A 16766-nucleotide genomic window follows, 5' to 3' on the forward strand; every position below is an offset into this window, starting at 1 on the left:
GGGCGCTGCGCTCGGCCATTTCCCCGTGTGCCCTCTCCCTCCTCCTCCTGCTACCGGCGGCGGGAGGAGCAAGCCGCCCTCGCCACGCGGCCTGCCTCAACTTCTTCCGCGGCCTCGTACCTGCTCTTTATGTCTCTTTTTTCTTTCTTTTCCTGACTGACCAGGTACTTCAGGACAGGCGCGCTGCCCTGGTCGCAGCCCGCGCTCCCTGGCCGGCCGCCCCGCTCCGTGCTCACGCCAACTCCGCCGGCCCCACGAGCGAGGCGCGCGTGGCACCTCGGGGACCGGCGCGGGGCCCGGCGGCCCCGGTGACCTTGAGGAAGCCGCTCGCCGTCCTGCCCGCAGCAGCCCTCCACCGGCGCAGCGCTGCCCTCGCCTTTACCCCGCTTTTCTTCACGTGGCGCCCGGCGAGCGCGTCCGGGCTGCGGGTGAAGGAGCCTGCAGAGCTGTGGGGCTCGCCGTCGTCTTTGCGATTCCTGTGATCCGGGGCTTGGATCCGCTCTGGAAATAACAGAGCAGTTGTTGCCTTGCTGTAGCTACAAGCAATTCTTAAAGCCATTAGTGTTACTGCAAACAGGGGAAATAGGAAGGAAGGTATGTAAGTATATAATATTGGTGCAGTTTTGACCACGTCTCACATCTTCTGAAAGTGGCAGCGTACCCATGGATTGGGAGACTAAACTTACTTGGCTCTTAAAGCTTTCGTATTTGTACCAGCATCTTTGTTTTTCCGTTTGCTGCCAGGCTTTCAGCGAGTGTCTGTGAGGAGACCTGGCATGTGCTCCCTTTGGGGACTGGCACGAGCGGGTGAGCATTCGGCATGATGCAAGCAGCGCACGTGTTGCCGAAGGCAGGCAGCGGTGCTCTCATCCGGAGGCTGGCTCCCTGATCTGTCCTTCTGCTCTTCCTCTAAACGAGAGGAAGAATTCCTGAGTGCTGGGTGAACACGAATGAGATGTATAGGATAGCCAAGGGTAGCTTAGTCTTGGAGCCTCTGCTTTGAAATAACTTCCAGCTTACTGCACTGTCAGTAGTGACCCGGTTCAAATTTTAACCACAGTTCAGAAACAGCATGTATTAATGTCTTTTATTATGAGTAGTGATTTTTTTTAACCCATTACATTTACATTCATGCCACTCAATCGTCTTAAGCAGATCTGACACTTGAAGTAACTGAGAACTTATGGCTTGTTTTTGTTTTTAAGCTTCAAGAATAATAAGCCTGTTTAGAAACAGCTGTTCTTAAAGCCTTGCTTGTAAGGAAATGTTTGTCTGTAGTATAAATGTTCTCAAAAGGATGTGGTTCATGCAACCTAGGCAGGGAATTTCTATGTTATTTCAGCATGACCTACTGGAAGATATGCTAAGTTTTCATCTTACTCCAAAGCATGTTTTGGGAGACAGCAGGCTTCAAAAGCAGCACTGCAGTAGGTAGAAGAATGAAGAACATTCCTTTTACTGATTTGCTCTGCCTAAGGACAAGCTGAATAGTTAATGAGGGGCTGGTTCATGTGAGGATTTTGTTTGGTTTTTAGGACACATGCAGCTTGTTTGACAGCACCGCCAGCCAAGTATCCAGCTCAGAGACACGGTTCCAAAACAGCTGGAGCTCTTTGACTCAGTGGTCTTACTCTAAATAAACTAGCTTGTTTTAACCCGCTTGCCCAAGAAATTGCCTTGCTGCAAGGTTGAAAACTGAACTCATTTGAATGTTTTATTTGACAGTGTTGTATGTTTACTTTCCCCTGCCTTCCTGAGAGATGAAGTGTGATTCTTATTTTACTCAGTAATATGCTGTTCTGTGGTGGACTTGCAGTGTGAACATGACATCCAGACACAGTGCTAGATGTTCATATCTATTCCTTTTCTACTCATATTTTCTGAGAGCTGCATAGGAATACCTAAAGTGCCTGTATCCTGTGTGATCATCAATATAACTCTCTTAGCTGTAGCTCACCGTGAGGAGAGTAAAACTCTGTTTTCCTAAAAAGGTGGGGAGCTGCCACAGAGGGGGAAATATTTTTACCAGCTAGCCTTAGACACATGATAGAGACCACGCTCCTATAATCAGTAGAAAGGTGATGTTCCACACTGTTCCCTAGAGGTGCTCTTTGCTTTCATTTGAGAGATCCAGGGATATGGGAAGCCGGAGATCCCAAATAGTCTGAAGCTAGGCAGTGTGATATCCCGCAGGATTTGCCTAATGTGGCAAAGGTAGTCTGTAGCAGTCAGGGGACAAAATGTAGGTATGCTACATCTCAGGTTAGTCTCTGGGACAAGTATTTTCTGTCATTAAATGCTTTAAAACAAGTTGAATGGAAGTGAAAGCATCTATGTGATGTTCTGCCTGTCAGAGGTATTGTTGTAAATAATGTATAAATTTCATCTTTCTCTTCCCTCAGGGTTCAAATATCTCAACACCTGCAAGGAAACTGGGGACTTTTCACTCTGTAGTAACAGATAAACAAGTGTGAAGCATGAGGATGAACTCTGCTATTCAGGCTGCTGTTGACCTCACAGCAGGAGCTGCAGGTAATGGTAGAGAGAACTTAATTGCCCAAAACTTCTGCAATCATCTCCATTTTTAAGAAGGATATGGAGGTGAGGCAGCTGACTTCAGCCAGTGTTGTAAACGCACTATCATGCCTCCTTAGTGAGACCCTTGCCAAAAAGGAAATGTGTAACCTTTTATTTTAGACTAATAATTTTCCAGAAGTAGATTTAAGTGTCAGTGTTAGGTTTTCATGCTTACGTGAGTCTTGGGATATCAGTCACAAGTAGAGCTTTGCAATAAACTCATTCAGTGAATGAGTGACTGAGATAACGCTTCTGTTGCAGGGACTCCCTCTAATTGAAACAGGCAAGAGGCCATCAGAAGGGCTGTTGGCTCAGAAAATATTCAAATGTAAATCTTTAAAAGCTGAGAAATTTAGCAGTTCAATTGGTGTTCATTAATTCACTTAACTAGCTTCTACTTAGGCGTGGTCTGTGCGATAAAGTTTTATTGTAGTTGTCCTAACTGGTCCAAGTGTGGAAAAAGTTGCACTGTCTCACTGACATTACTGTATTGGTAGTGTCTGGTTGCAGGATGAATTGGTTGTTAACTCTACTGGAGAAAGGGATCTTTTTTGATATTAGAAGTTTCATTTTTTGGGGAGGGAGGGGGAAATACAGTTGTAGCAGTACTGGCAAAGCTTTTGTCATGAGGACAGTCTTAGCCACAAAGAGAAGCTAGTTTCCTGAAGAAGCTTACACGATGTCCAGAACAGATGAAACGTTGGGCTGGAATGGTTAATGTGATGATGTCTTATACAGAAAAGGTGGAAGGAAAGATTTATCTAATGTGGTGTTGTAATCAGTTTAATGTTTTGTTTTTTTTCTTGCTCATACAATAGCTATTACAGTCAGTCTTTTTTTATGACGTTACTGCCATGGATGTGACCATATTAATGGTGTTAAGTGCATTCAATATAAGGGTAGTTATTGGAGGTCAGTTGTCAGAATGGAGTTACCTTTGTACAGTAAGGAAACAAGGGGTGACAGCTTGTATTAATCCAGTGTAGCACCCTCGTAAAGCATTTGGTCTTCCACTATGTTTTGCCCAATGAATACTTGCTTTGTGTTCATTGACTGGACAACACCTTGCTTCCCTGCATGGGAAGTGTTTCTGCTATTATTCCTTCATTGCCTTAGAAAAATCCATCTCTGTTCTTCCCTTTTTTTGTCCTTTGGGTGAACACTACCTGTTATATCTGCTCTATTTTCAAAGTAGCAGCTTAATATCTGTGCAGTTCTTGACAGTTTTGCTGGTGTTCCCAGGTGCTTAAACGCAAGGAGTGATTGCTTTCCTTTCCAGTACTTCGGCTCAGGAAGGCTGCTGTTAACATCCAGGGCAGTGGAGTACCCTGACTCCCAAGCTGTCGTTCTGAATTGAAGCCTGAAGTGGCTCATCTTGGCTGCTACGAGGACTAGAAACAAGGCTTAGCTTAGAAAGTCATTGCTCAGTGGTGCTTTTCCATGCACACATTCATGCAACCAACATACTTTTTGAAGTTTGCCTCTTTTTTGGCAGTAGAGATTAGAGGGATCATAAATTATGCTGTTTTCTCCTCTGGCATAGTTCGTTCTTCAGATAGGATGAAGGAATTCAGATCTTTTTCAATATGACTTGAGTATTCCTAAATCATTGTTCTTGTTCTTTGCTTTGCTACCCCTGTTGTAATAGAAGGTTTTGCTGTTCCTCTAGTATTTTTTTTATTTTCCATACTCTTTCCACAAACTGGCTCTGTACTGCTTACATTCATTGGTAGTTACAGGTCTCTGCTCCCTTTAGAAACAGTATTTAACAAGCCAAACAGCATTTGGCTATTTAACAACCAAATGCATAACCTCCCTTGCTAGATAGTCTTTACTAACTGGTAAGTAATGCTGTATTAGTTAGAACCCTTTCTTTTGGAGGCAAATAAATTCTGAACAAGAGAAAACAAGTTGCTTAACTGCCTGTGAGTCATAGTTCTTGGCACAGGATCTGAGCAACCTCTAATCACTTCTCCTTCATTAAGTAGGACTCTTTTCCCCACTGTTCCCCTTTTATTATGAGAGACTGTCTTCATCTAAACTTTAAATTCTGTTTAATGAGCAGGGTGTGTGKGGGGGGGCATTTACAGTCTGTACTGCTGGTTGGAAGATTTTCTATTTTCTATGATATTTATGAGATGTTAACCAGGACTCTCAGTCTTTACCTTGAAGCTTACAGAACTGTTTGCTGTTCTTTGCTAGGCTTCTTATGCCACCTCCAGAGATACTATAAGGAGAGGTCTTTCTCTTTGGAACAGCCATTCACAGTCAAATCCCAATTTTCCAGCTTTGGATTCCCAAGGGCATTTCTGGCTTTCCTGGTTCTTCTCCTTGGCTTCTTCCAATGGCTGTTGTTTTACTGCATGTGGCTGTTTTAGGTCCATCTTCCTGCAGGAGCCCAGTATTTGAACTGTAGACTCATATCTACCTGAGCTCCCTGCAAGTAGCATTGGCTGAGCCTTTTTAGAGCTCCTGCTCTGCTTTTCATGAGAGGCTTACATTGCTGTTACTAGTGCAAGCCAGCTATTTCTCTCATTGGTTATCTCTCCAGAGCAAGAAGCTCTTCAGGTAACACTTGCAGGGTTTGCTCTGGAACTTTTAATGACTTTACCTAGTTGAGAATCAGGTATTATGGGTGATGGGATCTTGAGTTCCTCCTAAAGGCCCAAAGTACCTCTTTGCAGAGAAGCAACAATGATGCAACACAGACATATTTGCAAAGAGTAAAAATCTGAGAATCACCCCAGTTAAACCAGAGCTTGCTTACTTTTCTTCTCCCTTAGAGGAAGAATAACTAGACTTAATTAATTGGGTTCACACTTGCAGTCTTGTTTTTACTTAAGTCTTTTTATATTATCTGGATTTACAGATAATTATTTCAGTTTCATAGCTGAAAAACAGCACCTTGTTAACGTGCCCTCTTTAAGGTATATGTGTGCCAACTGCGCTTTGGTAAAAGATCAACTTCTGTTTCAGGATAGTTTTTCTTTCTTTTTAAAACATCAAAACTATGAAATCCATACAAGACATCCTCTGCTTGCTGTTAGACACAGTTCCCAAAATGTTGCTGTCATAATACAATTTCAGTAAGAAATTCTAGTGTGTATAATCTTCAGCCTTTTCTGCAGACTATTGGATTAACTTGGATCTCATGGAAAAATACTACAGTGTGGGTAAAGTGGTTATTGAAGACATTGATGGAAAATTATCTGACAAGTTTCTAGGGTATTGACCTTGCAATTCTGTTCGGTTAAGATAACATGTTGAGAAATGTTGCCCTCTTGCCCTTTTTTAACCTCTCCTGGACAGTCTCTTACAGTATGTGGGAATAAATGTAAATAAGAATCATCTGGAGTTTTGAAATGAAGGATTTATCTTTGGTTATCAGTTTATAATGCATCATTAGTTTTAACATTCTCTCAACAGTGTTCCTGTCTTGGAGTAATCTTTAGAGGAATCTTTATATCACATGGTTACAAATCTTGCAGTTTTATTGTTGTTGGCACATAAAATCAGACTTCTGAACCACTACATTAATGAGCAAGGCAAAACACTGCTTAGTTTATAATCACAGGTGACTCAATTGTAGGACAATACCTTTTATTAAGTACCTATTTATATAAGTAAACTGATTAATTGAAATTCTAATTAAGGTAAAGAAATGTTTTATAAGAATCAAGCTATTACTGCTTTTATGCATAATTTTTTTCCTCTGGGGAACTAAATTTGCCACTGACGTATTAGATGTCACTGCACTAAAATCAGTGCAGTTGTCTCTTCCGTCAGAGAATTCATCCATCTTTGCTTACTGCATGACTTAAATAATAGTGCTTTATGTATCTAGGCCCTTCACTTGTGATAACCTTCAGTCACCCTCTTAACTTCCACTGCTTGCTTAGGTGGGACTGCGTGTGTGATGACTGGCCAGCCCTTTGACACAGCAAAGGTGAAGATGCAGACGTTCCCTGACATGTATAAAGGAATTGTTGACTGCTTCGTGAAGACCTATAAACAAGTGGGGTTTCGAGGCTTCTACAAAGGGACCACACCAGCACTTGTAGCCAACATTGCAGAGAACTCTGTTCTGTTCATGTGCTATGGATTTTGCCAGCAAATTGTGAGGAAAATTGTTGGAGTAGACAGGAAAACAAAGCTCAGGTTAGTAACAAAAATCTGTTTTGTATTTAAAAAAAAAAAAATCATGCAACTGCTATTTGCAAATATTGTTGTGATGCATCTGAGATGCCCCAGGCCTCTCCCTGCCAATATGCTGTGTAGTGTGTTTTGGAATATTGATTTTTGCGCTAGGGTATGGCATCTAACTACAACAGAGCAGTCTGCTTGTCACTGCAGCTGGCTGGTTCGGGTATCCACAACTTAGCTGGAATATATAAGACCCAAAATACTTCACCAAAGGGACTGAGCATTGCAACACCTGTAAAGTTGGCATTCCCTCTACCTCTGTGTTCTGACTTTTCAGGGTAGGTAATGGCTCCTCTCACTGGGAGACGTACTGAAGGGAGAGGACTTTTTTCTAATTTTGTCTTGTGAGTTCTTTATTTTGGTTGTAAAGGCTTGAACATAATGACCATGGTGATTGGACTGAAATTCCATTTAGCCCAGTGTGTGTCTACAGCACTGGCAATAAGTGGGGATGCCCAGGGATGAGAAAGAAGAGAGAATCCATCTGATATTTCCTCCGAGTCCCCTGCCAGCCTGTTATTCTTAGTTCAGAGGATTCATTAATCATGGTGTGATTTGTTTAGTCAGTGACTTTAGTGGATCTGTTTTGAAGCACTTGTCCAGTCACCCTTTGAATTCTTATAAATTCCTTGCATCTACTATACCCTTTGGCAAAGAGTTCTGCTGGTGATAACCAATTAATTCTGTACCTGGCAGAGACAGTGAACTGTCAGTCTTTAGCTGCTGTCTCTGCCACTCAGGATTTTGCAGACATCTATCAATTGCTCTGTGCTCCCTTCCCCATCCAAGCCTTTTCCTAGGCAGAAGGGTCCCAGCCCACCCGGTCACTCAGCACCCAGTGGCTGCTCGCTCCTCTGGTTGTCCTAGCTGCCTTTCTCCAAAACTCTCATCACTCTAACACACCTGGGTTTTGAGCTCATGAGACCAGGACTGTGCAGAGTATTCCAGAAGTGAACAAGCCATGGATTTATAGAGTGGCATAATGATCACAATCTCTTTCTAACAAGGATGGCTTTTCTCCAGGTGTGTCACTTTACAGCTGTCAAGTGGTCCAGCAGTTTGTGTGCCTTACTGTTAGGCATTTCTTAAGGTATGTTTTCTGTGCAGTGGTGAGAGTAACTACGCCTTTTTCATCCATACACTGCCCCATGGTATGTAAAACTTGTGTGATACTATGCTAACTATCCTTTGTTCTGAGAGTAATGCAAGGCAGAACCACATCCAGCTTTTTATTAGTAGCTTTGTTCTGGCTTTGGTCACTTCCATCTCCAAATGGAAGCGGCTGAGGAGCTGTGATTCTGCATTCTGCATCTCTGATGTAACACAAACAGCTACAGAAGTGTAAGACAGGTATCCAAAAGTGACATTACACACCTTCTGCCAGGTGTTAAGATGTGCTGTGTTCTAGACTGAGGCTTGGTTTGAGGCAATATGAGGTGATGAAGAAGCAAGTTATATTAACTGCTTTCTATTTGCATTTTCTTTCATCATTATTTTCTCTCAGTTGAGACAAAATTGTTACCACCTTTTTTATTACTATCGTAGATCAGGAATTTTCAGCTGACTTAACTTGCAGACCCAGCATTTTTTTCTCCCACTAAAATGTAGGAGGTAGGCCTACTGACAGCATGCTTTTCTTAATTATCTCTTGTGGGCTAGTCCAGGAAGCTTCCAAATAGCGTGCATCAATGTATTGCACGTCTTCAGAGCAGGATACAGAATGGGAATGTAAATTCAATATATAGCAATAGCAAGTGCCCCTGACATCTTGCCCTGCTTTCCTTGATCAGATACCAGTACTTCTCAAATCCAGGCTGGCTGTCTAATACATTGTTGGTCAGAGTAAATAGTGAGACTGCAGCGCTGAGCAGGACTCTATTGGGGCAAAACACTAAAGGATTTAGTTTTACTAGAAAGATTTCTCCCTCAGCCCTACGCTCTTCATCTGGACCATCACGGGGGTCATCTCTGAGGTGCGTCTATGAGAGAGTTGTATTTACACAGCCTAGAGCAGTGCCCTGAATACACATGGTCTGCATCACCACCTGGTCTTGTTCTGGAAGAGTCAGGAAGGCTTTGTAATGTGCTGCAGGGGAGGGGGGAAAACCCCTGAGCAGTGGCCATCCCTCAGGTGCAACAAGCAGGGAGCTACAGCCTTCACTGTGCCTGCTGTTCAGAAACTGTCCTGCTGTCTTAGCCTGAAGAAGAAAATAGGTAAAGTCACAAACTGAGGTGAACATGACCATTTCTCTCTTACCCATATTTAAGCAATAGCTTTCCCCCATGCACACTATTTTATAGTCTTTGAGATTTCTCAGAATCAGCTACAATAGCTTGCTTTTGCTTTAAGCTACGTTTTCAGTAATATGTTTAAATGGCTTGGAAATAAACTTGTCTAGCCTCCCTTGATTAGTGTGTGAACCCTGAAAAAAAGTTACAAGGACAATTACAAAACAGCACTTTTTCCAGTTAAAGGAATGCATGTCATTGAGATGTGAGACAAAAAAGACAGATGGGAAGAGAAGTGCTAAATTTTATTACTCTTTAAATGTCTATTTAATTCAACCAAACTTAATTGGTTTTCATGCTAAAGTCTAAACTGAGGCAATTATTATCCATGTTCACCTCAGTCCGACTTTCTCAGTACGTGACTAATCTGCTTCAACAGATTATTTGCTTTGAAAAACAAGATAAATGTTCTACTCTTATGCTTCTSTTTCTATAAAAGACATTTTTGCTCCTGTGCTGTGATGGTCAAGACTTTTCCACTGAGGAAAAATACTGAATTAGACATTCTACGTTGAGAGGGAACTTACACAGGATACAAGGCTTATCACTTCTGCAGTGAAGTTCACTACATTAAAGACCAACACCTAGATGGCAAATCTAGTTGAACTGTTGAGTGTGGAATTAAAAACATCAAGACAGGCAAAGTAGGAAAGATCGGAATTATGTCTTAGTCCTTTATGTATGTTTGTCAGTATCCTTTTCATGTCTGATAGCCTCTATTTCCCCCCCCCCCCCCGAAAGAGAAAGGATTCTATGTACTCTTTAGTGTGTAATTAGAGGGCACCTCTTCCAGCGTAACCTTATTGCCTTGCTCTAGCCCATAGCTTAATGACTGCAAGAAACAGTCACGTACTGTATTTTTAACTCTGCCTTGCTCTGTCTTGAGCTTTAGCAGGCCCCGTCTCAGACCCCTATTGCACCAAGCGGTGTGCTACAGAAGGGTCGTGAAATCAGTGTTGTAATTTCTTATCTACTGTATACTATTGAGTTGCTGCTTTGCAGACAATTACTGATTTCTTCCTTGACAGTTCTTGTCACTGCCATACCTGAACATTTCACAAGCATTAACTTCAGTTTCATGATGCTTCTGTGAGATGAAAAGTTGTAGCTTTAATCCCTCCCTGATACTGTAGGTGTTCAGAACTGCTGGGCACAGGGCCAGCGTCTCCTTTGCATGGAAAGAGGTTCTGTGCAGCAGCTTGGTCAGTCTCTGCTGTACTGGCAATCCAGGCCCTGAAAGGAGGGAGAAGCTCCACTTTTATGCTCTGCTGTCATGCAGCTCCTGTCTGAGACACCAAGGTCTGTAGCAGCAGGTTTTAAGCATATCATAAGCAGTACAGTCTTAGAGTACCAGCCTTCGAGTCCTGGCAGTTTATCAGTCCAGTCTTTGCAATATTTGTAAAATCAATTACCCCAAAGTAAGTCCCGGTTTTGTAATACTGTGAGATAATGCAGGTTACAGTGTTGTCCTGTTCAGTAGTATGTTCTGTGCTTAGCTGCATTATCTGTGTCATACAGTTGCCTTCATGCTAGCTCATCTACAGCAAAGATTATAACAGTCCAGCATGCCTTGATTTCAGACTTGTAGCATCTTCCACTTGAAAATCTATATTAATACTAGTACAGTGGATCTGAGAACACTAACATCTGTATAAGGCAATTCTTGCCCATATTCTCCTTAGGGAAGTGATTAGTCCCCAAAAGTTGCCCAGTAAAACCAAGGTCTAAGGAGATTCTTATAAAATCCAAGAAGGGAAAGATTTGATTGTGTTTATTCTGCTGCAATCACTAAAATATAGTAAAAAGGGTAAAGGTTGCAATGTTTAGTTAATGCTTAACCAATCTGATAGCCTCCTATGATGGAATGACTGGCTGGGTAGATGAGGGGAGAGCAGTGGATGTTGACTTCAGCAAGGCTTTCGACACTGTCTCCCATAACATCCTCAYAGRSAAGCTCAGGAAGTGTGGGCTAGATGAGTGGACAGTGAGGTGGATTGAGAACTGGCTGAATGGCAGAGCTCAGAGGGTTGTGATCAGTGGCACAGAGTCTAGTTGGAGGCCTGTAGCTAGCGGTGTCCCCCAGGGGTCAGTACTGGGTCCARYCYTGTTCAACTTCTTCATCAATGACCTGGATGAAGGCACAGAGTGCACCCTCAGCAAGTTTGCTGATGATACCAAACTGGGAGGAGTGGCTGATACSCCAGAGGGCTGTGCTGCCATTCAGAGGGACCTGGACAGGCTGGAGAGGTGGGCAGAGAGGAACCTCATGAAGTTCAACAAAGGCAAGTGCAGGGTCCTGCACCTGGGGAGGAATAACCCCATGCACCAGTACAGGTTGGGGGTTGACCTGCTGGAAAGCAGCTCTGCTGAGAAGGACCTGGGAGTGCTGGTGGACATCAAGTTAACCATGAGCCAGCAATGTGCCCTTGTGGCCAAGAAGGCCAATGGKATCCTGGGGTGCATCAGGAAGAGTGTTGCCAGCAGGTCGAGGGAGGTGATCCTCCCCTTCTACTCAGCCCTGGTGAGGCCACATCTGGAGTGCTGCGTCCAGTTCTGGGCTCCCCAGTACAAGAGGGATGTGGCACTACTGGAACAAGTCCAGCGAAGGGCTACAAAGATGATTAGGGGACTGGAGCATCTCTCTTATGAGGAAAGGCTGAGAGAGCTGGGCCTGTTTAGCCTGGAGAAGAGAAGGCTGAGAGATCTTATCAGTGTATACAAATAYCTGAAGGGAGGGTGTCAAGAGGATGGAGCCAGACTCTTTTCAGTGGTGCCCAGCGACAGGACGCGAGGCAACAGGCACAAACTGAAACACAGACAGTTCCATCTGAACACAAGAAAAAAATTTCACTGTGAGGGTGACAGAGCACTGGAACAGGTTGCCCAGAGGGGTTGTGGAGTCTCCTTCTCTGGAGATATTCAGGACCCACCTGGACACGATCCTGTACAATGTGCTCTAGGTGACCCTGCTTGAGCAGGGAGGTTGGACTAGATGATCTCCAGAGGTCCCTTCCAACCTCAGCCATTCTGTGGTTCTGTGTATCTCCCTAGGTGTCAAAGGAAAGGATCTATCTGAGCTGTATATGAAGATGAAATTAGCTAGTTTTTCCACCTCTGTAGTTCAAGCAACTCCACTTTCCCCTTAAGACTCTCCTTCCCCTCAAGACTGTCCTTCAGCTTTCCTCATAATATTTATAGGGTACAGGTTCAGGAAGCAGATTACTGGTGCAGTGACTCAAGTATGACTTGAAGGCCAGTGCCCAAATACCCTCTGCAGTTTCTTTCTTGCAGTGATCTGCAGAATGCTGCTGCAGGCTCCTTTGCCTCTGCCTTTGCCACCCTTGTCCTCTGCCCCACAGAGCTGGTGAAGTGCCGTCTGCAGACCATGCATGAAATGCAGTTGTCAGGAAAGATAAGGCAAGGACACAAGTAAGTATAGACCCTGCCAGGTATCTCTGAAATCTGTTGCTCTTTGTGTGTGTGTGTTTTAATTCTGTATTGGCTCAGCAATGTCACATTTGTACTGTGCTGTTAACCAAGAAAGAGCTGTGATGGAGAAGGTCACAGCACAGGCCTGGATTCCCTTCAGGCGCTAGTAAAGCTGGGTGCCAGTGAAAGGCTCCAGGCAGGATCTTGTTCTAACTCTATGCGAGTCCTGTTGTCTATATAGTGGGTCTAACCCTTAATGCTAGCTGCAATTGTTTAGTGTTCTGTAACCTTCTATTTATCAAGCTGTCAAGAATCACTAACTGCATCAACCTCTTTATCAGTACAGTTTGGTCAGTAGTGAAGGGTGTTCTTCAAAAGGATGGTCCCCTTGGATTTTATCGTGGCCTGTCGAGCACTTTGCTGCGGGAAGTCCCAGGATATTTCTTCTTCTTTGGAGGGTATGAACTGAGCCGGACATTCTTTGCCTCTGGGAGATCAAAAGATGAATTAGGTATGGTTCTCCTTATTCCAGGTAGATTCTAGCATGCTGTTATTGGCAACACAGGGAGGGTGGCATAGCTTGCCTGCAGATATGCTGATGATATATAGCAGATGTAAAATGCATGTAAAGCTAAGAAAACTGAAGATGCATGATACAGAGGTGTGCGTTTGGTGTATATGTGGTAAAGAATTATTGATGTGGCCTTTGTAAATGGAGAGTAAACATACTGAGCTAACAGTAATATTAAAAAATGACTTAAATACCTGACACTACAGTAACACTAAACACTGAACTACTTTATTTCAGTAGTTKTTTATCTTTAGAGTGATTTGGAAGTCTTTAGCTTTATTCTCTTGAATAGTGTATAAATGTATGCTTATCTTTATATAAAGTTGCAACTTGTCTGACAATTAAATGTCATTATAATGATAGTAAAAGAACACTAAGATCCAAAATTAAACATTCATAAATCAGGAGATACCAGAATAAAGATTGCTGGTCTCCTCTTGAAAGATTTAACAATAACCCTTTGTCTTCTTGGGAGTTAATATTTCAACTGCATGCTTTCTGGTCTCTGTTGTTGCAAAACATTTATAAACATCCAATCTGAAATGCAAAATGAGGTTGCATCATGAAAAATAACTGACCATAGAATAATTTCACTGTACCAAACAAATCTCTGTAAGTCATTAGTGTCACTATGTGACATGACTCTAAAGCTTTTCACAATGAGCCTTGGAAAGTGATTACAACTGAAAGGGGGAGTGGAGTTAAAATTCTGTCTTGACTGTATTAACTAAATTGAGTTACACTTAGCACAGCCTGTAAGCTAAAAGGCACTCCTTCCAACCTTTGAGCTTCTGTTTAGAGTTGGAACTTAGTGGCTTAAAGTTAACTTAAAGGTTCGGGGGGGCAGGGGGAGGCAGAAGCTGCTCTTCTGCCATAAGCAGGTTCTTCTACATTCTCTCTTACACTTCTGTAGAAGAAATACAGTGCCATTTATGTTGGTAAATGTTTTGTGTTGTGTATAAAAGCTTATTTCTTAACCTTAGGTCCCATTCCTTTGCTGCTAAGTGGAGGTTTTGGAGGCAGCTGCTTGTGGATTGCTGTGTATCCTGTGGACTGTGTCAAATCCAGAATTCAGGTTCTTTCAATGGCTGGAAGACAGACAGGTTTTATGGGAACATTTGCAAATATTGTTAAAAATGAAGGTGAGTGTGCTGAATATCAACTGAATATGTAGGGCCGCAGATTCAAACTTATCCCCTTCAGTACTGAAAATTAGTTAAGAAGTCTAGTCTATTGATAACATGTTAGAGACAAACAATAAGTAATTCTAAGAGAAATATTGATGCTGCTTATATTCTGGCAACTAGAAAATGAGACCTACTGCATTCTACTGTAGCTTTCAGTTCAGGAGACAATTCACTTAAGGCTAGCAAAAATTCTGTATGCATTAAAAGCAGATAAATGAATGAACTCCATTTACCTGTGACCAACCCTAAACATGAAATGAAGAGGAACTGTTTAAGTTCAGTAGAGCATTTTTTCCCCTTAGAAATTAATACATGACTGGCTGAGGGATATCTGATAAATCTGATCTAGACTGGCAACCCTGAGCATCCACCTAAGTGTCTCATATCTGGAAAAGGCCTGGACTAGACACTATAGAGGTTGGTACAAGAATGCTAATGGCAGCAGATATGAATCCTGGCCCTGTTACTAGGGAAGATGTTCATCATGAGAGCAGGAGTCTGACTTTGCAGCACCACAGTAGTCCTGCCTTCCTTTTTGTCCTCTCCCAGTTCTGGTGTGACTGCTGTGAATTATGTCCTCGGTTGACCAAGGTAGCCCATTGAATGACCCTGTCATGCCAGAGATCAAGCTTCTAACATACGCACCTAAAGTTAAATGGCTAAACTCATGTTATAACTCTAGGTATTCCATCTATATCAATATCCAGAAATGCTCTAAAATCCTAAACAACTAGCTGCTACATCAGTGAGTTCAGCTCTGTGTGTCCCACTAAGCAGAAGCATTACTTCACTACCCTTCAAAAATGAAAGCACAGAGGTTGATGCTGATCAACATTTTAACACTCAAGTTTTACTAACCAGGTCTGATTTCATTTTCAGGTGTATTTGCCTTGTATTCTGGACTAAAGCCAACAATGATCCGTGCATTCCTGGCCAATGGGGCATTGTTTCTTGCCTACGAGTACAGCCGGAAACTCATGATGAACCAAATAGATTCTTACTGATACCTTCTACAGCCGGAAGCTCATGATGAACCAAATAGCTTCTTACTGATACCTTCTAGCAAATAAAGAACAACCTTTTAAAATGAACAAAAACCTGTAGGTTGCATCAGGGTCTGAATAAAGCCAAATTGGTGACCTTATTTTAAGGAACTCGGCTCCAGTTCCTTAAATAAGATTTATAACACTTTTAAATTCAAGTGATGATTTTTTTTTATTTTTTATTTTTTAGACACGATGTGTATATGTTGAGTTGGACTTGCAGAACTATTTCCATCCTGCAGATACTGCACTAGGTACACTGCATGTCATAAAGGTCTTTCCCATCTGGAATGGTGGTCAAAAGACTTAATTATGTTGACCTGTTGCATTTAACATAACATGCAGTAATAGGCTGCGATTCATTTAAGACAAAGTGTTTTAAAAATCTATGCTGTTGTTAAGTTTTCCAGTTGTTGCTGGAAAGTATTTGCAACTCAAAAAAAACTGCAGTCTTGTTTAGCCTTGCTGAGTATGACTTGTATCTAACCCTCAGCTAGACCCATGTCCATCTCTGTAGCTCCCTTCTGCTCTGTGACTTTCCAAGGCCAATGCAGTCAGCTTATGACTTGCATACCCTGTCCCAGTGAATGGGCTTGTAAAAGCAGGAAGTGTCCATTTCCCCCCCCCCTGTGTCTTTGGGTATGTTTTTCTGTTTCTCCTTTTGAGCCTTGTTCTTGTCCAAGCTGGTAGGAGTTCATCCATTTCCCCCCCCCCCCCCATAAACATACATTTATACTCATGACCTAAAGCTGAGACATGCCTGTGCTAGAGATAAAACTTGAAGTTACTGGCTTTAAAGGATACATGCAGCATTTGTAACAAGTGTTATAGTTCTCTAGATTCTTCTAAGAAGTGCTGGAGCCCACTAAATATCAATGAGTTAAACACTTGTAGAAAGGGGGACTGCTGGAAATAGCTCTTGGCTCAAAGCATGAAGTTGTAACCTTGTGTTGACTCATAGTTGGGCCCTGTTGACTTGGACAAGTCCATCTACTTGAAGGACAGGAAGTTGAAGAGGAACAGAAAGGCAGCACTGAGTTCTTAAAGATGACTGACCTCATCRTCTCTTAGGCTGGAGTATTGCCACATGTGCCACTTGCTGTGTCTCTTCAGCTGAGTGGAAAAAGCTCGTATGACTGGACAGCTCATATCACCTTCAGGCCAGAAGGGTATATCTGCTTGTTCACATTACTTGATTAAATATGCAGCCTAAGGCCATTGTCTATAATGATACAGTAACACCTATTTCTAGATGCCACTTTCACTCTGAAGTAGGATATTTGTTATAGAAGCAGACTTTACCTTGTATGAAGCGGCTGCTGTTTATCCTGGAAAAAGACCTGATTTCAAAGTAGAACTCAAAGTAGCACAATTCATAAATCATGCATGGAGCTGTACAGAAGGATATTGACTGTGTGCTTACAACAGCTAACTTGGGGTCCCACCCTCTGTGCTTGGCAGAGCTCT

The 16766-nt window shown here is 42.6% G+C and overlaps 1 protein-coding gene across 1 annotated transcript; it reads left to right on the forward strand.

The window, feature by feature from the left end:
- Positions 1 to 199: 199 nt before the first annotated feature.
- SLC25A15 (solute carrier family 25 member 15) lies at positions 200 to 15382 on the forward strand. The gene is made up of 7 exons (XM_026073682.1): positions 200 to 594; positions 2403 to 2532; positions 6477 to 6735; positions 12361 to 12498; positions 12840 to 13009; positions 14053 to 14211; positions 15136 to 15382. The coding sequence occupies exons 2-7, from the start codon at positions 2478 to 2480 to the stop codon at positions 15258 to 15260; spliced, it is 906 nt and encodes a 301-aa protein (XP_025929467.1). The 5' UTR covers positions 200 to 594; positions 2403 to 2477; the 3' UTR covers positions 15261 to 15382.
- The last annotated feature ends 1384 nt before the right edge of the window (positions 15383 to 16766 follow it).

This window comes from Apteryx rowi, unplaced genomic scaffold (genome assembly GCF_003343035.1).
Source record: "Apteryx rowi isolate R43461 unplaced genomic scaffold, aptRow1 scaffold_372, whole genome shotgun sequence".
Taxonomy (NCBI): domain Eukaryota; kingdom Metazoa; phylum Chordata; class Aves; order Apterygiformes; family Apterygidae; genus Apteryx; species Apteryx rowi.

Bases quoted from the DNA above. Each gene is read 5' to 3' on its own strand.
- SLC25A15 (XM_026073682.1), top strand. From the start codon at position 2,478: ATGAGGATGAACTCTGCTATTCAGGCTGCTGTTGACCTCACAGCAGGA. The intron at 6,736-12,360 runs GTTAGTAACAAA...TCTTTCTTGCAG, and splicing joins GACAGGAAAACAAAGCTCAG to TGATCTGCAGAATGCTGCTG. The intron at 14,212-15,135 runs GTGAGTGTGCTG...TTTCATTTTCAG, and splicing joins AAATATTGTTAAAAATGAAG to GTGTATTTGCCTTGTATTCT.